The 22,490-nt window shown below is 36.2% G+C and overlaps 1 protein-coding gene across 7 annotated transcripts in view; it reads right to left on the bottom strand.

Moving 5' to 3' along the window:
- Window positions 1-22,490, bottom strand: part of nwk (nervous wreck) — a 68,882-nt gene that overhangs the window by 6,798 nt on the left and 39,594 nt on the right. For 3 of the 7 annotated variants that reach the window (XM_053768466.1, XM_053768462.1, XM_053768464.1), the window contains exons 6-18: window positions 15,245-15,398; window positions 14,594-14,821; window positions 13,434-13,619; window positions 11,087-11,323; window positions 10,571-10,715; window positions 10,033-10,196; window positions 9,284-9,442; window positions 8,415-8,681; window positions 7,881-7,994; window positions 7,556-7,667; window positions 5,088-5,297; window positions 4,557-4,591; window positions 929-3,878 (exon numbers count right to left, since the gene is read on the bottom strand). In XM_053768466.1, coding sequence (XP_053624441.1) covers window positions 3,447-3,878; window positions 4,557-4,591; window positions 5,088-5,297; window positions 7,556-7,667; window positions 7,881-7,994; window positions 8,415-8,681; window positions 9,284-9,442; window positions 10,033-10,196; window positions 10,571-10,715; window positions 11,087-11,323; window positions 13,434-13,619; window positions 14,594-14,821; window positions 15,245-15,398 — 2,443 coding nt within the window. In that variant the 3' untranslated portion in view covers window positions 929-3,446. Of the gene's footprint in view, window positions 1-928; window positions 3,879-4,556; window positions 4,592-5,087; window positions 5,298-7,555; window positions 7,668-7,880; window positions 7,995-8,414; window positions 8,682-9,283; window positions 9,443-10,032; window positions 10,197-10,570; window positions 10,716-11,086; window positions 11,324-13,433; window positions 13,620-14,593; window positions 14,822-15,244; window positions 15,399-22,490 lie in introns of those variants that run through there. The other 4 variants (XM_053768463.1, XM_053768465.1, XM_053768468.2 and 1 more) reach the window with 3 other exon arrangements.

The following is a 22,490-nucleotide window of genomic DNA, read 5'->3' as shown; positions in this document are numbered from 1 at the left end:
ACATAATGGGTGAAATTTTATGTGAATTTTTTTAAGAGGAAAATTCACACGGATGTAGACGTGGACAAGATAACTTGTCCGCGTCATAATAGCATATCAAGATAGTTATTATCAAGATTATTTTGACGGTGGCGCAGTGGTAAAGTTCTTGCCACTGAACCGAGAGGTCCCGGGTTCGATTCCCGGTCGAGTCATGATGGAAAACGATCTTTTTCTGATAAACATCCATGTTTATCTATATATGTATTTGTTAAAAAATATAGTACCGTTGAGTTAGTATCCCATAACACAAGTCTCGAACTTACTTTGGGGCTAGCTCAATCTGTGTGGTTTGTCCTAATATATTTATTTATTTATATTATTCTGTGGTCAGCTTTCTTCGTGAATAAATTGTTCAATTCCATTTACTGACACGGGTCTATCAATTTCAGTCAATTTGGTTATTCAAATTGACAATTATGATAGAGAAATCACACATTTTCCTATAGGGGCCCGATTCTCTTCATTCTATCATCAATTTATCTCAAACATTTTATGCAAATTTACTTTCGAAAAAGTTCGAACGATTGTTGCGTTCTATTAAACTTTTTCGATTGTGATTTTCTGCGAGTGCAGAAACTTTTCAAAATATGATTAACTTCTATTGCGTAAGAATTGGGCCTATGAAATGTAAAAATTGTTAATTTTGAGAAGGAAGTAACACCCTGTATTAGCCTAACCCTCCGCTCATTGGAATTCACCCTTTTTATTGTAGGATAAATTTCAACGGATGAATAAATATATATTACAATGCATTCATTCACGTTGGCTTGAGAAAATTCTCATTGGAGGTTTATCAAAAGTCATTCATTTAAGTATAAATTTTTAATAATATATTATTGTTCTTTTTTACCATTTACATAATTAAGTAGGTATCTTAGTGATCATATTCACCATTTTCACGTGGTTATAATGCTTTTGCAATCCAGTACACTTGGTTGTTTTTGTGACTGAAAATTCGTAACATTTATTATATTTAATATAAAATTAGTAAAAGTAATTGAATAATTTTAATTCCCAAGCCAAGCATGAAATTCTAACTCTTATGCCCCCTAGATAACAGGTACTAAGTTGTGTCCAATAATGATCTAAAGCGCACTACAGACTCATGACGCGAAAATCGCGGAACGCAAGTCTGGATTCGGCGCTTTCCGAGTCGGTATCGGCTGTTTACCTTGTTTCAAAGGTACAGAAAGGGAATGCGTTCTAGGTGTCCATTAGCGATGAAAATGACAAGAACAATACAAAATCTTTTTTTTTTTTTTTCAATAAAATTCAACAAGTTTCCTGGCGTATCGCCGACTGAAACTTACGAATGAGTAGGTACGTACCTCCGTTATCACGTAATTGTTACCGTGCTTTACAATGTGATTGGATATGCCGATACAAAACACCTATTTCGGGAAGATCGTAAATTTCAGGCGACCAAAAAATTAGTTTTTTTTCGAAAGTTCAAAAATACTAGATGTAACTTTCTCAGTATACAACGCTAATCATCACTCGACAACTTTCACGGTATCCATCCAGGTGATTCGCGATATGCGCGCCATGTCTGTTTGTCGCTTAATATAAAGATTATTTACTAAATATATACACAATACATCTATATAATCATATATGACCGTTTCTCGCCGCGCAGCACAAGTCTTTACATTATATAAGAAGATAGCAACCAATTCCAAATATATCCTGGGTGATAAATAGGCGTTTGAATAATAAAACAATATAATCACTACAGAATAGTATGTTTAAAGCTAGATAGTGCTATAACTTATAGCGTTATTAGCAAATTAACATAGATCTTGCTACTTATTGCTGTGTAGCAGAATATACCGTAATATGAGTTATAATTAGTTCCTACTAGAACTCTATAGCCCTGCTTTAGAGGCGCTTATAAAAATTTTATCAGATTCAGATTATACCTAAATATAGTTTTGATATCTTTAATGCTTATAATTCTATCACTCCAGGATATATTTGGAACGTTACAGTTACATCGTAACTATTACATACAACGTTAAAAGTATTTATCAACCTAATGCTATCGCATTATAGGCCTAGTCTCCTTCTATAGTATTGCATCTCTTTATCCATAGTCAGAAATAAAAGTAATAAAGACATACGAATCAACGTAATTATTGAGGCCTTTCAATTATTAGTAAGCAAACTATTTTAAATTGCCACCATTCGAACACCTAGAAACCACACAGGCACCTACATTAAATGGTATAAAGATAATCTAGTCACTTGGTAACAAAGTATTAATAGTATCCATAGATTTAGTCATATAATTCACCCAAACATCACTAATATCGACTAATAAAATTTTTGTCACAATATGTACTATATAAATGGTCGAAATAGTTATTGATAGCTAGGAATTAGATATTTGATATTGATTCATATAATTAGGTTCGGCGAGGGCCGTGGGGCTAACACAATCTTAACAAATTTATTTAATCACTGGAGAAATTTCTGATTCTTTAGTTTAGAAAAACATAACATACCTTATTTGAATGAATGCCATATTTGAAGGAATTCGAATCGTCAAAACATCTCTAAAAGTCTAAAATCGAAAATTACAGAACTTCATTTGCCTGCATGTATATTTCAACCGCAACTTTGTTTAAAAATCAAGCAAATAATGTTTATGTATGATTTGAAATTCATTCAAAAGTTATTGAGAAGAGTACACACAATTTTTTTGACAAAAATATTATTAAATATAGATATTTTAGAATCAGAATATTTCTCCCTTATTTATTCGCATATGCAGCATACAGCATTTAGTGGGTAACAGGTCGCAGAGCAGAGAAACGGTCATCTGAGGCGATCAGATTTGCATCCAAATTTCCAGTTTGAACTCGTGATGTTTTCCGTCATTATTATGGCAATGTTTTATTAGAGTAAATTACACGACTATCTTCCTTGCTCAACCTGTGACCATGCCGCAGCAGTGTGTGTTGCGACTTGCGACACACTGTGCTTCAGGACAAAATAGCGTCGTGAACTGTGAATAAGCTTTCTTTGGAGCATAATGACCTTGTCAATTATGTTCCGGCAATTAGAATATTTCAAAAATCAACCAAACAAAATAATTAAACGCGTGAAACATAATTTAAGTTTCGAGTGCAGTACTTCAAGCTGCAGGGTTGTGACAAAATTTACACAACTGCATGAATTTGACGCCGACAACGCAACGGCAAGCAGAGCTCACACGATCAGGTTCACAATACATCTTACAAAGAACAACTCACGCGCGCGCTGATACCTCCACTACTCCAAGCGGAGTTAGCAGGTCTCCTTTTCTTTTTGACATTATTGGCTTTTAATATCGAATATACGACGCCTGAATGATCGAGTCCAAATTATGATGCCGTCTGATCTTAATTACCTCGAGAGATGTCTTAAGCATTGGATTCCTTTAAATCAGTGAGCCTCGCGAGTTGTGCCGGCTCGAGTTCGTCAGGGATGGAGGCGCGGCCGGCACGGGGGGCAGCCGGGGGGGACTGGGGCGCGGTGGGGGGGCCCGAGGCGACAGACGCGCCGGTCGACTCTCCTTCGGACGCAGTGGAGCTGGAGGCCGGGTGGGGGGCGGAGTCCGCGGGGCCTTCGTCCGAGTCGCGCAGACAGACCGCCGTCTGCTCGGAAAGCGAAGACTCTTCGTCGTCGGGGTCGTCTGCGTGCTCGGGCTCCGGCGGCGGGAAGGGCTGCTCGGGCTCCTCCACCATGGGCGTGGCGGCGGTGATCACGATGCCCACGCCGAGCCCGGATGACTCCGGTAGCTCAACTTTGGGCGGCACAGGCTTGCTCGGTGGCAATACCAGCTCTTCCTCCTCCTAAACACGATAATTCATTCAAACTCGAACTTTAAGATTCGAATTCGATAGATTTAATATATTCGGGGACTAAACTCGGGTCGGGAGGGTATTTAGTAGAATAATGTTGACCTAGACTATCATGCATTACAAGCGTCATGCTTGAGGTGATGGTGAACTATCTAATTGTTTATCAAAACTAGAGGGGTGACCATATTTTTGGGGTTAATTTGCATAGATTACCTATATTTCTAAAACTTTTGTGTTGATCTCATTTTTCCTCTATCACCTTAAAACTTAAATATTTTTATCCATTATAATATAGTACAGTCATCTTCAAAATATGTACCATCTATCAAACTTAGTCTATATACTGCATACTGTTCAAATGCCATATTATCGCTAAGGCGCGCTTGTTAGGTCTCAAGATAAAATATAAATTGGACAGGCCCATGCAATAATAATACCATCGATCCATAATATTCCAATAAATCGAATCACAAAATATCGTTTTGAGAGATGGTATCCTTTACCAGAAACTTGACTGTACAAACTCCCTGCAACGAAAAGCATCGGTAAGCATATTAAAACAGATTACAGCAACAAGCATTTTGTATAATATAATCTATCTGTACACAGAAGCGACAACAAAGCACACCTACATTATACAACAAGTGAATTTTGTAATTAAAATCAAACCTCTTCATCAAAATTGTCACCGACAACCTCATCGACTGAAGCATGGAAAAGAATTCACATGAAACGGTTAACGTGTTAAATACTTAGTTAATATTAGCACACATTGTGAAAATAATATGTACAGTTCATTTATATGTGAATCTTCTATCTTATTTATTATTTGACGAATTTATTTCAAATGCAACTATATATTGGGTCCAATAACGTTCTTGAAATTATAATCGTTATGTATCACCTACCAAAATGCTATTTCTAAGCTTAAGTCCTATTATTAATAATGTACATTAGATCATCCCTTGTATGTCTTAGTATAGAAATGGTTGTGAAAGTAACATATCTGATGTCCTTCGTTCTGTTTAGGTAACTGAATCGAGACTGAGTAGACGGAATTTAGCCACCCATTCTAGAAACATATATAGTTGGACACCAGAGATCAAATTCCTTACACCGTATTGGTATTTGTAAATTTCTTATAGATAGTTTAAGTCATATATGAGTATAACAATTTGTTCGCATGTCCTGAATACATACCCACAATGGTGACGGCGGGCATCGAAGGCTCTCCTTGCGACTCATTGAACTGCAAACCGTATTGTTGGTGCTGATTCCTAGTGAGTTCTAAGTTAAAACTGAAATCTGGTTGGCTGTCCATGGAGTCTCCGAGGTCTGCGGGGGGTGGCGGTGGCGGGTCCGCGGGGGGAGCAGCGCACTTCACGTTGTCGTTGTTGTTGTCCGATATCACTGGCAGCGTCCAGGTCAATACACAGTTCTCAGACACGCAGAGTGTTTTCACATTAAGGTCAACAGAAATTCATATGAAGTACCAGAGATGTTGGGAAAGTGGCGTCATCAGACCATGCAAGTTAGTATGTTTTTTTTCGCTGTTCCAGAATATGGCTTCTAAGGCCTTCTTATTAACCCAATAAAGATAGACTAACACAATTTAAATTCTGCGACATATATGCCAATTTGTTCAGCACAAACATTCACATTCGACCTCAATCGCAAATTTTATTAAAACAGATATTTTGAAAGCACTCCCAACACCAGTTATGATAGTTGTAGAATCTCTGCCGCTATCAATTTCAAGCGTCTTCTTTCCACGTTTTTAGTAACTTTGTAATCAACAGTACAGTCAATAGCACGTCATGCTACCGACATTCACTGCAAATTCGTCGCTATTACCACCGCATAGAGATCCATGCGGGGTTGATATGGAGTTAACTATACGGCCTGTGTGTGGTTGAACATAATGTGAAAACGCTCTCAGAAACTATGACGATTGTCACATTTCAGCTGATTTGAACATTATTAGATTTCAGTAAACATTTTTTTTAAATAGTTAAAATATTTTGTTATATAAGTATCAATATTTCTTGCCCGTCCACTTACTAAAGTAAGTACCTAACTACTTGAAATCATTGAAAACAAATCATAAAAGATAAGGGTGATTTCACAATGTTCTGAACCGATATAATCCTCTTTTCTTCTATAATATGTACCTATTATAGAAGAAAAGCGGGTTACATAAGAAATTAATTATGATGTACATAACAAATGTTTGTTTGCACAATACAAACAGATATAGAGCAGTAAAACACGAGAAAAAAGGTACCGGTGACGGCCGGCAATTGTTGTAAATATTATTTTTACACGTGAAAAATTTTTACTTTGAAAAGTGAATTTAGGCGAAAGAACATATTTGCTTTTAGTATATATTTACTTAAAACCTGACAATGAAAACCCACTGAAATGCTAGATTTACAAAATCTGTCTATTATTTAACATCGACATTAAGTATATATTTTATTACGGACATTAATTACATGATTAAATTCATATCCAAAAGTGTAGACTGAGGGACAGTGAGAAATAGATTTTCGTGTTAACAAAACATTGAGGTATAAAAAGTTTTATAATATAGAGACATTTAGAATATTATACATAATAAAATATAATGTGCACACATAAAAAGTTAAGACAGACAATAATAAATTATTGCTTAGGCCAACAAGAAAATTGCAAGAGGAATTTTGATCAACTAAATTTTATATGTTAGCGTTTCGCGTACAATTTTGGGAGTTCAATAGGGAGACTCGTGCAAAACGTCATGCATTAACGGTAATGAGATGGGCCTACGATTCCTAGCCTCGATGTACATACTAGCGATTGACCGTGCACTTTACTCAAAACTGCAGTACCATGCCAATTGGGAATAAAATACGCAACCCACCCAATGAGCCAAAAAGCTATCTAAATATGTTGAGAGTAACTGCACTGTTTGGCCACTATGATGTGTACATTACAATAATAGAAAAATACAAATAAACGGAGCGAGAAAACATTAAGTGTGAGAGAGACGGGGCCTTCTTTGATCAGCTTGAAGGTTCGAAATAAATTTGCAACAATTCCGAGTTGTTGATTCGAACTGTTATTATAGATTTCATAGTTTGTCAATTTGAAAAGTTTACTGTAAGTGAACCTTAACTGGTATTCAGCTAGATGATGCATTAAAACCAGTTTATGTTGTTTATAGACAAAGTCTCAGAGAAAGAAGTCTCCGTCGTGTTGCTCTCTATGATTTTTGACATGCCCCGGTTAGCCGTAATTTACATAGATTTAGTATATCCTCAAAGATCTACTTTGTCTATGGTGATTAAACAGGAAAATGTCAAACATCAGACTAGGATCCATCAGAGCAATGAGAATAAAATTGGCAGCGAGCGAGGAAAATTGACACTAAACAGATCAATCAGGGTGTACGCTTCGTATACTAAATTGAGCGCTGGAAACTATCCTGAAAATTTACTGAACATTTTCCTTTATAGTTGCAACTATTTTTGTGTAAACTATATTTATATATTTTTTAAGTATTTTAATATCAGTATAATAAAAGCGAAAAACAACTTGCTGATTTACACTGCTGCACAGCTCTGATGAATTCTAGATGAGCATTAGTGACAGTTGCAATTGAAATTTAGTACCAAGTAGTTGCTTACGTTCGTTTTCGAAGCCCGTGCCCGGGGGTGAGGTGGGGGGAGAGGCGAACACAGGTGGGGCAGACTCTGGTGGTGACCAATCGCCTTCACCACCGCTTAGTGGCTCCCCATTCTACAGAATTAAATAAACAACTACATAAAATATTTTTACGGTTTCCTCCGGTTTTTGAGGCGTATCCGTATGTGAAAAAACCAGAATAACTGTCGCTTTTTTAATCAAGAACCTCGCATAGGTTCTTGATAAAAAAAAGCGACAGTAGACATCTCTGAAACTCTCCGAAACATTGGCTAAGAAAGACAATTTATAAAGAATGAGATGACTGACCTCGTCACACTCCTCCACGATGAGTGAGGGGAAGTTCCCGATGATCCCGTTTGCCTCCCCGCGCCACCAGCCGTCGTCGACTCCGTGGGCGTCACGAGACGTGATGCGGACGATCTACACAATATACAACATAGGTAATAACTGCTCATCCTCTTTCTAAGGATTGCATCAAAGAAATAATGAATGGGATGGGAGTGTTAAATAAAATTGGACGGGGCAGAGTTAACTGAAAGGAGTTAAGATTATCTTAACTCCTTTCATTTAACTCTGTGCCGATCTCACATGAGTGGGGAAAAGGTCAAGAGGAAAGGAGTCTCATTCTTAATACTACTAAACTCGGAAATAACAAGTCGCTTCACTATAAATCGTTTTAAGTGACAGTCCACGCGTCGTAAACTTTTAATACTTTTGTCATAAAATGCGGATGGTATTTTTAAATGAAATTGTTCGTGAAAGTTATGTTATTATGACAAAAAAAATTGAGCAGTGAAAACATAACATTTCTTGTTTAATGTTTTAGTTATATTACAATACCTGGCCCTCTTCCAAGTTCAGCTCATCAGGTGCCTCAGAATCATAATCGTACAATGCGAAGCAGTATCCAAGTGTTTCCAGCTGTTCTGTCTTCGGTGGTTCCTGCTTCGGTGGCTCCTCGACCTTGGGCTCTTCGGGCTTGGCCACGGGGGCTGATATCACGGAGATTTGGTCCGGGGATTGCACCACGTCGGCGTCTTCTCCCTCCACTGTGTAGTCCACGGAGGAGAAGGAGATCTGGGCCACAAGCCCTGGGGCACTGGACGTCTGAAAGGCAGCAAAACAAGTAAACGAATATATGAGGTCTAATGCAGGGAACTGTCTAATATGAACATGCTTCTGATACTTTTTGTTTAATTTTAGAGAAGAGAATTTTGGGTTTATATCGCGTTCTTCTTATTCTCTATATCTCGGGATCTAAGTAAGGTATCGTTATGAAATCTATACCAGATTTTAAGTTAGATCATCCGCTATGTAATTGTGAAAACGGCATCAAATCCCATTCCATAATACATACAGACAGACATAATACATAAAACATACAGACAGGCAAAAATTTAAAAAAAATGTTTTGGCTCCTGTAGTGTAATGAACTTCTATATATTTTTTTATATTTTCTATGAACAGACATAATAGTTACAGTTTTGTTACATGTATAGATAACCTAATATCCTTTGATAAACATCAAAGTTACCAGATTCAATTCTATTTGCAATATACTTATCACACTGGCATTCCCTTAATGAACAATACTAGAAAATATGTATAGTATGTATTAATGCAAACTTCTCCAATAGTAAATGAAAAAGAACCCAACATAAAGAAGCAGACAACAGTCCTTGCAAGCTTAGAAGAAGGGTGATCAGTACCGTTGTTACCTGTTCTCTGTCCACGTCCAGGTAGTTGTGGGGCACGTACCCCTCCTCCCCGCGGTAGTTGCGCGCGCGCAGCCACCCGTCCCCGTCGCCCTCGCCGACCACCTCCAACTGCTCGTTCTCAATTATTGACAGCTCGTCCGGGTTTTGGGCCTATGTGAAGTAGCCGGGTTACTTTTTGCATAATATTTTTCCTCAGTCATCATCATTATGCCTTACCTTATCCCATTACTATTATTTTAGTTTTTTCTCATCTATAATATACCAGATATTTGTCTCTTACCAAGTAGTTACTTTAACGACGTTTTAATTGACTTTTTTTTTTGACATTTTTTGATTGACATCGAGTGCCTCACACGACGGAATTGAGACTAATGGTATATTACGTGTCTGTCACTATTCGTAAGACTCAATATACCTACAAAAGTAGCATTTCTTCTTCTCTCTCTCATCAAATTTTTTTCTTTCTCATAGACCGGATCAACTTTTCTACTGTTATTTATCTCACGCGGTCTTTGGCGTCCATGTAGTCAGGACATTCGCAGCATTTTTATTCTATTTACTTGGTTTCTTGGATTGGATTGGATTATTCTAATTCCTGTAGTCTCTAAGTCGATCAATGCTCTGCTATACGGTGCTAACCAAAGCTCTAATTTCGATATTTAAATAGTATACATTCAAGACCGCTGAGCGGAGTATGTTATTTTTGTATGACAAACTGACTGAAAAACAAGACTGCTTACAGTGTAAGAGTAGAGCGCAGTGCATTTGTAGAGGGGGGCGGCAGGGGGCTCCACAGTCTCCGGGGCGCTGGCCTCGGCCTCCGGCTCGCCCCAGTTCACCTGCGTGGGGTCGTCCCACCCCACCGTCAACTGCTCGATGCGCTTACGCTCCTCTTCCAGGACCGCTAGTAAACATGAATATTATCTAATCACTGTGGTCACAAAAGAGCTATGCGGTCAAATATGCCATATTCAACTTAATTGTAGAGCTTTTAGATTAGTGATAGTTTTTATAAACATTCAATGAGGTTGTTCTTGTTTGAACAAATCTATTTAGTTTTCAAAATTATTTTTTCACATGAGCAAAAAACGCATTTCGAAGTAGCTGCAACCAAATACCAATGTGAAAAATAAAATAGTTTATTTCCATAAAAAACCTACCTCTAATATGCGTGATTTGACAAAGGAGGAGATGGACTGGCGCCTAGTCTAAGATAGACCCGAATTTCAGGACTCCGAGATCTCGCCCTTGCCCAAAACTTCCCTACACGCAACTTACCATCGACATCTTCGTCGTGGTCATCCTCATGCTGGGAGCCGGACGTGGTGCGCTGGTGGCCGCTGGTAGACGCGACGGCGCCTGACGGGCCCGCCTCTCCTTCTGTATTGTCGCTGTCGTAGAACGAGTCCGAACTGGGTTGATCCTGGAAAATTACCAACTTTTTAAAATATTTTATTTGTGATGGTCTTTTTGCAGTAAGGAACCCTTACGGCCAACTGGTCCACAGCTAAAGATAACTATTTATTTTACGCAACATTGCCAGTAAACTTGTGATCTCCCTCAAGATCGAGTTGACAACAAATAAAAAAATATTAGCATGTAAATTTAGACGATAAAACGACCACGAGTCCCTTTGGTAACCTGCGTCAGTACGTCACTCTCATATTTCTGCCACAAAACAGGTCAACAAAAAAGATCCTAGGACCCACAATGTATAATACAAGCTGGTGTTGCAGGCGTCTATAGACCATCAGTTAGGCCTGTTTGCCTGGTTAATTAGCTAAAAGTACTCACGGCAGCACCAGAGGCGTCGGTCCTGACACTTAGCAGACTGCTGCTCCTTGGCAAGGTGTCCTGCACTGCTAGCAGGTCTACTTCCTTGAGCCACTCGTCCACAGGAGCTCCGCTGGTGCGCAGGCACTCCAGTCGCGCCTCGTACTTGGCCTTCGAAGTCTCCGAGCGCCGGATGTTGGCCCGGAGATCGTCCATCTTCACCTCCAGCTCTGGCCCGTTAGGGTCGTTAGGGTCCACCTGGTTGAAGAATTTATTTAAGTCCAATCCAATCGGGATTAAAATTACCCGCGCAACCAGTTGTGCCGTGCATATGCAACTCTGACTTGTTAGTTGTGTTAATAAAAACTTGATAAGATTTATTACATAAAATAGTACCTATCCACACAGTGTTTCCATTCAGTGTTTCATTTTTGCGTTGTCTAACAATTTTATTTTTTTCACTGTTTAAAAAACCGTATCCATCCAGGAAAAAAAGGGTCTGGACAGATGGATAACGAAGTGATCCTTTGAAAATTCCGTTTTTACCTTTTAGGGTTACGGAACACTACCTGATAAGATATGTTCAACTCTTCTCCGCCTTTAATCTTATGTACTCGTAATAAATTTATCGCGCCATAGCGCGTAGAGTGGCTGAATATTTAATTTCAAGGAATATTAGGGGCGTTATAAACGATAATTTGGAAAATATTATTAGTTAATTGAATTTAATACTGACTGGGTAATACTGACTTCGCTTAATAATTACATATTGTGATAAATCCTTAACCCTTTCCTCTCGATTTACGTCAAAATTGGAGGGTAATTAACTACAAGAAATTTTCAAGTGCAAACTCGTGCACGAAATTGGAAAATTTTTGGCGTAAATTGAATATTTTTCAATTGGTTATTTATTGAAAGTAATAAAAAGAGTTTAATGAATTAAAATTTTAAAAATTACGATCTCTATTTGCAATTTATGTAAATTATTTTCGATTATATAAACTACATTGCCTTTGTACGACCAAACATCACACCACATCACTACATTAATAAGCTTCAGTGTGTCAACACAACAACAAAGGAAATGATTTGAATTAATATGTGCTTCGTTGTGTATCCGGGATATAGTTGTTAATATACGAGTACAACATTTATTAATTAGTTGTACAAAGATCGAAGATTTAGACTAAAGCAAAAACGATAATCCTCTGGTGTTGCAGATTAATTTAAGTTCATGGTTCAACTAAATGAGCAATATCAAGTTGAAGAACCAAGCGACTTCGTACGCGTCTCAAATTTTCGTTTTTCATTTCCTATACTTCAATGCATTGATCCACGAGAAAATGTTCCGTCAAATTGTTTCACAGTTTGGCCGACGATGTAAATACGTATTGTGTACCGTAGTATTATATCTTGAATGCACCCTTGTATTACATGCCGAACAGCATTATACGCTGTCCGTTGCTTTGCCTAAGTCAGTCGACTATGGATTACGCAAGCGTTATATTGTTAACCATGAAAAAAAATCTGTTAGATATTTTTATTTTTGGTATTGTTCAGCTGGACGCGGCGCGCAAGGCTTCACTCAAAACCCAACCCGTTGCGGTGGAACATCACACTGCAACAATTTTCAACTTTAACAATTTCATCGAAAATATTCGCGCGAAATTTTTCCGGTGAACTTGTTATTGCAAGCTCGATCGGAAATATTGTACTGGCCACATAATAATTTGATTTATTTTTCTCCAGAATATTAATAATTAAACTACCTACAATATTTTAACGTAAAATATCCCGAATAATGTATTTTATAAAGAAAAATACATTTTTATTTCATACCGAATAATTTAGATCGTTATAATATAAACTCACCTTTTGGTACCACCCACTCACCACCAAGGTACATACCTTGGTGGTATATCTTCTTTATAGTCGTATTCCTCATGGCTGAGGGTCGTGGTCATTACGTGGAATTAAACACACATAACAACTTTCTTGATAATGAGTGGTTTGCCATTGCCTTCTCCATTTCACACACAAGTTAATAATCAACCAGTGTGCAGGTTTCCTCACGATGTTTTCCTTCACCGGAAGCAAGTGGTGGCCGAAGAAAACTACTATACATGAGTCAGATTCGTATACAAACTCATGTGGCATGAGTAGGATTCAAACCTGGGACCTTTTGATCCACAGGCGGGCGTCTTACCCATTACGTCACCAACGCTTCTTTTTGGTGGCATATAAATCAGTATAAATGTAAGCGTTTTCATATTATGGGTTAGAGTTGGTATTTACATAGCTTAAATGCTGCAAAAAGGGCACACATTTTCCCAGCAGTGGTAGAATAGAGAGAAATAGTGTACTTTACCTTTTGTCCGGCATCTCTCATGGCCTGGTAGAGATGCAACTTGCGAGTGGCCTCCCTAGCCAGTGCAGTCTCGCGCACTACGCGCGTGGCCCAGCGCCGCGCCTCCTGCGCCAGGGTTAGCGCCACCGAGTCGTGCTCGATGGTCACAACTTCCACGGGGTCGTTGTCGCAAGGTTCGAACTCGTACTGAAATGTTTAGATGTATGAACTATCTGTATCCAGTTACATTTTTCGCCCCCTATTTCCGATTTCTAGAGATAGAAATTTGAAAAAGTAGCCTCTGTTGCTTCTTTGACAATACTCGTATGAACTCGAAACTTAGCAGTGAAAGCGCAATAGATGAAGATTTTCACGTTTATAACATTTGTAAGTATGAATATTATGGAAATATGGATGCGACAAATGTAGTTTTATCACAACATTTGGTGAAAGGGTCTAAATGCAAACACGTTGAAAGTTTTAATAGTAAGTACTTAGTCGGAAGGTGCGCAAAACGACTTCGTTATTTGGTCCCAGGGGGGTAATCACGCCGCGCTTTATTTCCTAGTGTAGGTCTATATATACCAAGTAGGCATTATTTGGCATTAAGATGCTGTGTCTTTTACGTCGACACTTTTAGCACTCGCTTTCCTTCTGTTCATTAAAAAAAAATGTTTTCATTGTTCAATATCCCGTCTATATTCGTGTTTTTTTGGATGCATCCCCATATTTCACGTTACCATATTTATAAACTCATTTACCTGTTGCTCCATCAGTCTACCAGAAAGTTGGTTTTTAGCCAGGATAGGTTGGTATACAGCTAACGAATCAAAAACAGAGACATCCTAAAAAGCAGCCGAGTGGGGAAGGAGTCCCGCCATAGCTTTGCGACACTTTGCGAACAGAAAATGAAATAAGTCGCGCTCAGTTACACAATCAATTATTTATTTATTTCATCAGACATGATATCAATAGTCGTGCGCGAGTTGATACACTGATTCCGTTTCTATTACTATAAGATCCGACCTAAGAAATATCTCCTATATCTTTAATTTTATATTCATAATTTTCTTAGGCCGGATCTTGTAGTTATAGACAAGGACCACGTGTGTTATTAACAATTCTTGTCTCAATCATTAGATTGTGATCAGTGGCATAATTCATCAGCGTTAGGAAATTACCTGTATATGTTGCTTGAGCACCGGGTAGTAGAGATACACGCATTGGAGATTGTACTCGCGGGTGAGCTGTTGGGCCTGGTCGCGGATTTTGCCGAACGAGTGCTGGGTGGCTGAGCAGGTCAGCAGCTCGGTGCGGCCCATCAAAGTCAGGAAGTCTGACACTTTCTCGTACACCGAAGACTCCATGCTCTGCATGCAGCTTTGGAGCTCCACCAGAAAATAACGGTTCTGGGGATGTTAAGGACTTTAAACCACGAGAACATGCTAATATCTGCTTATCGTTTTGGCTTCACATTTACGTAAACAGTTTCACACTGCAAACATCGTAACTCGCTTATTTGGCTTTCGCAAAATCTAATTCCAACTTTCAAAATTATTTTGGGATGTTCACTAAATCCCAAGCATAATTTCATAGAATTTCAAGAAGTGGGCCGTCAGACCACACGCACATAATTTAAATACTAAACTTAAGATTTTCATGTAGATATATAGTGCGAAACTGCGTTCTTTTATCTATTGTCTTTTTTATGTCTCAATAAAACCCTGTATATTGGGAACCTGTATAACGTCTGAGCATATATAGTAGTTTTCATTCAGAAATTTTCACTACGTGTAACCTCTCGGCATATACTGGCGTTAGTGTAAAGTTACCTGATGTGCATTAGCAGCTGCGATGCTGAGAAGGTAATCATTCCTGGCTCCAGTAGACTTCTCCTCCAGCTGGTCCCGTCTTGAGGACACCTTCGCACTGTTCTTCTGAAGCGACGTGATGGACTGGAAGAAGGAACCCTTCTTCTTCTTCAACCTGAGGGGAATTAAGATCAGTCGTAATGCTTTCTTCTATTTCCCTCTCACATTTGAGCGTTTTCATGGAGTACTCTTACGCAATTTGCTAGTTTACGTAAGGTTGCTTTCATTGATAAAAGACATATTTTCTGGTTGCTTTCTTCGAAAACATTAAATCAAATATAATTGTTTTTTGTAGTATCTACACTAGGTATAGAATGTATAAAGAATACTAGCTTTTGTCCGCGGCTTCGCCCGCGTGAATTTCTCTGCGAAAGGGGAACAGACATGATTTTCATACAAAGTACCCCCCATTATAGCCATTTAAGGGTTGATTTTTGAAAAAAAAAATCACCTAAATTAATATTAATCAGTGGATTAGTATCAATATCGTTTCATCAGCCGTGAAAGCGGAATAAACAGATAGACAGACAGACTGAGATAGACAGACTGCCTTTCGCATTTATAATATTAGTATGGATGTAGTGTGTCACTGTGACTTGTCTTGTAGACGAACATTTATAAATATAATAAATAAATTACCTTTTACGTATTAGGTACCAAAAACAATCTTCCGTTAACGCCCACGTTCACTAGTGACTAACTAACCATATACTTTTTTATAATCATTAATCTACCTATATTGAGATTTTTAATTTAAATAACCTATTCTGCAAAGTGCTAGTCAATCAATCTATTCTGCAAAGTGTTATACAAACTCGATTCTTTATTTTCATACATTACCTCATTACATTGGAATGATTTATTTATTAAATTGCTTACTTATTGCTTATTTTTTGCCAAGCTTTCCCGACTTCGTAAATAACAAAAAGATTGTAAGTAAAGTGTCCCACTTTCAGATAATTAATGATGTCAGCAGCAACTTATTAACTCTTAAATGAGATAGCTCTTTCATATTTAATTTGTTTGATTTTCCTCTTCGATTTTTTTTAAAAATAACGTCGTTTTATATTAGTCTACACTACTAGAACCAGGACCTTTATATCTATATAACGAACGGGCGTTGTGTCCACATCGTCACGGAGGTCGTCAATTACACTAATATTGTTTTTCATTAAAATAAAATATATTTAATATCATTAGTTCAATCATATATATATATTAATGTTACAACTATTAAATGAAATCTAAAGTTCAATAAACCCAAACATAGAAAATCTTTCACAATAGCTCAATACATAAATTATATCGACTAATAAATTATTTCGACTGTCATTCGTTTTTGTAAAGACCCAATAAACATACATATTGAGTTCTAAATATTATAATAGCTTTGATCATTCATTGTCAAACGAATCATACAATAGGTAAATGTAAATAAATTGGAGCATATTTTCGATAATTTCATTCAGAGAAATGGAATGTGATTTTGTGTTTACATTATTGTATATATAGCCTTTTATCACAGCTCTTGCTTTTACGTATGAATTCGGGATAAAATATGTTTCGGTACGCGCTCCACTTCATTAACATACATCGTAATCAGATTACGCCTGCTCGTCATATTTTAATGAAGTCAATTCGGATCACGTTAAGTAGACCACAATTAAGGGTGAGTTGCACAGTCAAATTTGACGTTGACTTCAACTGGCGCGCCGCTGTCGATTAGACAAAACCACGTACCTTGCGTTTTTCTGGGCACGTTAACGTCAAAGATGACGGTGCAGTCCTCCCTAAAAATGTTTTAAAAAGACAAAAAAGTATTATACTACTGAGCTAGCAAATTGGGCATGTGTCCAAAGGGATGTCACACGCGCACTTAGTAGTCTTATATCGTTACATTTATTAGGTATTTATAAAATGAATTTCAAGTTCAGTTATGCATCATTGTCGACAGGCTTCATGCAATCTCATCCATTAGTTCATCTCTAACTGGCTCACATGCGGCAGGTGATCAGCTTAGTTGATTGATCGCCACTCACAGTTCAATTACATTCACCACACGGTCCCACAATATCGACATTCCCAAATTAATCGCAAACTGGGTCACTACTTTTTAAGATCTACGCATACATAGGGACAGACGGACAGCGGGCGATTTTGTTTTATATTTGTAATAAGTAGGTATAAAATCTTTCATCATTACATGCCTATAGTGATGTAAATGATAATGATTATCGGCTACGTCATACAGTCCATAACTTGTTATAGAAAAATTACTTTTTTGCGTTTCGACTCGGCAAATCTTCAATCATATACGAACAACATACATTTATATATAAGCTATAATATATAAATAAAAATGTTTTAAACCGGTACTTAGTAAAAAATATTGACAATATTGCCAATGCTTTCAAAGTTGTGACAAAATTAAAAATATATAGTCCTCGCTCGTCCAAACGCTCCATACTAAATGACGTTGGGACGTGACGTCACGTTCCTAACATCCGTTTGCATTAGATAGGAAGGTATATATGTTTGTTGGACTAGTACCAACTGAAGTTTGTTTTTCATAGATATATTTATTTATTAAAAGATAGATGAAGATAGGTATTACGAAGTATTATATATATTATAATCAGATTATATATATTATAATTAGCACTCGGATCACAATCATAACCTGTTTTGATATACCTTTTGACTATGCACATTATGTACTTTTATATATTATTAGAAAAAAAAACATTGTAAGAAACAATAATGGTAAGCCGATCTGGCATGATAGGGACCAACGCTGTTCAAATGAGTTTCTTTCGGCATTTCTTCTCAGCAGTGGTCGTTCCGAAATGCCAGTAGTTTGTAGCTTGTGAGAAATAACTATAAATATAAAAATTGTCGAGAAAAAGTGCCTGTGAAGGTCTAATTTTGTGAAGTCAGGATGTGAAGATAACGTCATTATAAATGGCTATACACTTGGAGCATCCTTCTCCAGGATAGAAAAGGAAAGGGGGGGGGTTTGCTTACTAATTTCAAATGATCTAGATTTCAGAAAAGTTAGAGAATTTGATAAATTAGCTCAAAAAAACACATTTGAATGTTGTGCCATTGAAGTTTTGAATTTTAATATTATTATTATTGGTTTGTATCGTATACCAGTCACAAAAAACCTAAGTACCTTTTTTGATAAACTTGAATTAATGCTATTCACAATAACAAAAAAGTTTAGTAAAAAAAAAATTATTATATTAGGTGACATAAATATTAATACTTTAAAGGACACAATTTACTCACAACGTCTAAAAGATGTTGTGAAAAATAATAATTTAATTTTACATATTGACCAACCCACGCGGCAGACATCATGTATTGATCATATTATAAGCAATATAAAAAAAGCGAAGGGTAGTACTATCCCTTTATGTTTATCAGATCATAATACAGCTCAAATGTTAACTATACCACTAAAAAACAAAAACATTGAGGATAAATGTAATTTCTTAATAAAAAGAGATTATAGTCTAGAAAACATAATTAAATTTCGAGGCTACCTTAAAAGCATTTCCTGGAATAACGTTTTTGATGAAGATGATTTTAATAGGGCATTCAGTGAGTTCCATGATCTATTTTGTCTATTATATAAGTTATGCTTTCCTGAAATTAAAATTAAAATAAATAAAAACACAGGCATAAATTGGATATCAAAGGGTTTACGTCAAAGTTGTAAGACAAATAGAAAATTAAGATATAATTACTATAAGAATAAGTCTGACCATAATAAAATTAAATATAATAAATACTCCAAATTGTTAAAAAAATGTCTCGTATTTGCTAGAAAAAATACAAATAATAAAATTTTGTCTAGGAGTAACAATGTATGTAAAACGTCCTGGAATATTATAAAAAACGAAACGTCGCAGCCTACTAAACAGCAAAACATTAAAATGATATCCCACTTAAACAAAACTTATAGTGATCCTACTGACATTGCAAATATTTTTAATAACCATTTTATTGACATTGCAGATAAATCAAATATTGACCTAAAAAAACCAAAAGACATGATAGGACTCCAAAATTCGATTTATTTAAAATCTTTTGAAGTGGATGAAATAAAATCTATAATTCTCTCACTAAATAACACCAAAGCAGTGGGCTATGACGGCATATCAACACTAGTTCTTAAATGCTGTTGTGAGGAAATAGGTTCTATTTTGACTTATCTAGTAGGCATGTCATTTGAGCAGGGTTGTTTTCCTGAATCACTTAAGACTTCTCTAGTAAAGCCATTGTTTAAAAAAGGTGACAAGAATATTTTAAATAATTATCGTCCAATAGTTCTGCCATCTATTTTTTCTAAGATTTTTGAAAAATGTATGCACCTGCGTCTTATTAATTTCTTTGAAAAGTATAAAATAATTAAATCTGAACAGCATGGTTTTCAAAAAAACAAGTCGACTATAGGAGCTGTTTTTGAATTAGTAAGTGATGCCATTTATAATATTGACATACAAATGAAAACGACTGTATTCTTTTTTGATATGTCAAAGGCTTTTGACATGGTCCCACATGATTTATTACTTTACAAATTAGAAAAATATGGTATTAGGGGAAACACTTTAAATTGGTTACAATCGTATTTGACCAATAGACAACAATGTGTTGAAATAGAATACACAAATGATGAAAAAGTAAAGCAGCAATGTAGATCATATTATCGAACGAATACATTTGGGGTACCTCAAGGAAGTGTCTTAGGTCCACTTCTTTTTATCATTTTTATTAATGACCTTCCAGGTATAATAAAACATAAAATTATTCTCTTTGCTGATGACATTTCATTGATAATTAAAGGTAATGAAAAGACATCGGCAGAACATGAATATGAAGTAAACATGGCCGTAAAAGAGGTTATAAAATGGCTGAGTAAAAATAATCTTTCTGTTAATTTAAATAAAACAAACTATATGCATTTCAATAAAGGTTTGAATAGAAATAAAGAAATAAATATAGAGTATGACGGACAACTTTTGAATCAGGCTAATATAGTGACATTTTTAGGTATAACTATTGACGAAAATTTTAATTGGAAAACACATATTAACAACATCTGCTGCAAACTAAATAAGTATGTATATGTTTTATTCAGATTGCGAAAAATAACTTCTCTGGAATCTACTCTTTTTGCATACTATGGTTATGTTGAATCGGTGCTTAGATACGGTGTTATTGTTTGGGGAAACAGTGCTGACATCAATAAAGCCTTTCTTGCACAAAAAAAATGTATTAGAGCCATTGCAGGAGTGGCTCCATATATATCTTGTAAACTTCTTTTTCAAAAATTTAAAATACTTCCACTGCCATGCATATATATTTTAGAGATAGTGAAATTTGTTAAACTGAATTTGTCACTTTTTCAGAAGGCATCTGACATATATCCCCGTAACACAAGACGTGGAGATAGATTAGTACACGGTCACGTACCGCGGACAAAAATGTATTTTAATAATTGTTACGGAATGTGTATAAAGATTTATAATAAGTTACCTGAAGCAATAAAATGTTTGCCATTCCGAAGGTTCAAAAAAGCAGTTCACGAACTTTTACTGAAGGAATGTTATTATAGTGTTAAGGAGTTCCTATAGGACAACTGTACAAAATATTATTATCTAATTGTGACAATGTATAATCTTAATCTATTAATTTATGTTTGACTTTGTGTAATGCTATTTCCTACGCCTCAGATGGCAAAGTATGTTTGACACTAAATTTCATTGACCACCTCTATGTACGCATATTTTTAAGGAATAAATGAATTTTGAATTTGAATTAATTTCTGAATAAATGATTTGAATTTGAATCTGAATTTATTAGTTTTTCATGATGGTTGAGAGTATTTAAAATATTTTTAACGAACTTCTCAACCAACATTTTTGTTGTTAACCGTATTCATTTTTGTAATGGTTGTGGATGAAAGTAAATATAAATTTTATCATTATCCTCTGTTTTATCGTAACTTAAATCAGGTACGTTTTTAGTCTGTAACTTTGCAAAATGATCCTAAACCTGAACGTTATCTAGACCAAATATATTATATTGTCTAGATAATACACCTAATCTAAATCTGTGTAATACACATTATACAAGATATATTATCTTGTCTAAATACACATTATACAATTCCCTATACTTTGCTATCTACCTTATTAGCAACAAGCAAAAGCTAATCTTACATGAGATGTTCGTTAGCTTAATCCTTCCCAAGGCGATCAGATGTTAAGCAATCTATTCTGATGCGATCACTATCTCGACAACTGAATTATGACGGAGCTGCCGAGCTTGGATATTCGATGGAACCTGGTACCAAAGCCAAAGCTATTGTTTATTAAGTTAGAACTTCACAGGCACTAATTTTAAAGCTCAATGGCGAAGCTTGAATTTTAGAAATCAAAGCGACAAACTACTGGCTTTTCGGAACTGGGGGCGTTCCGCTGAAATGAAATGCCGAATCATTTGTATAATAAAATTATTAATTTGGGAATTCAATTATATATTTTTTAATTTAAGTATATAGCAAAAAAGTGTAAGGAAATACGTTGGTCGATAAAAAACCAGTCTTGATAAATAAAACGTGTATGTACCTACCTAATTATAAAAATAGAGATTACGTATCAAATAAATAAAGAAACGATGACAAAGTAACAATTCATATAAATATGAACTAACGAGCTTGGCAGCGCCTCGAGTTGAGGCGTGGGTCAACCATGGCGAAGCTCAACTACAAAACAAGGAACCTCACGACCCGATCCGTCAGCCGCCAATAGTGTTACCCATCATCATTAATGAACATGATATACTCCTGATTCCAAGACTCACTGGTTAAGTCACACTTCAGAGCAGACCGCGACGAGCTAAGATTACCCGATATCCTCTTCCTGCTGATCCAGTTCGTTCTCGATTCACCTTATCAGATTAAATATATGTTTGCCCGATTTTATAACGACTTTTTACAAAGATACTAATCATAACATGTTTGGTTGCCAACTGGAGATGATAGCTCGAATTCCGCGAATTTCCTACTATTTTAAGTAGTTTGATTGGGTTTTGATTTATCTATTGTATACTTTAAACGCGGAGTTCTTCCGATCCGATTTTAAACTTTCCATAGCTAAACCAGAGTTAAAATTTCGATTTTAGCTAAATACAATTA

The sequence above is a fragment of the Plodia interpunctella genome, chromosome Z (assembly GCF_027563975.2).
Source record: "Plodia interpunctella isolate USDA-ARS_2022_Savannah chromosome Z, ilPloInte3.2, whole genome shotgun sequence".
Classification (NCBI taxonomy): domain Eukaryota; kingdom Metazoa; phylum Arthropoda; class Insecta; order Lepidoptera; family Pyralidae; genus Plodia; species Plodia interpunctella.
Note: the sequence above shows the minus strand (reverse complement) of the source record. Positions and strands in the feature narration are given on the sequence as shown.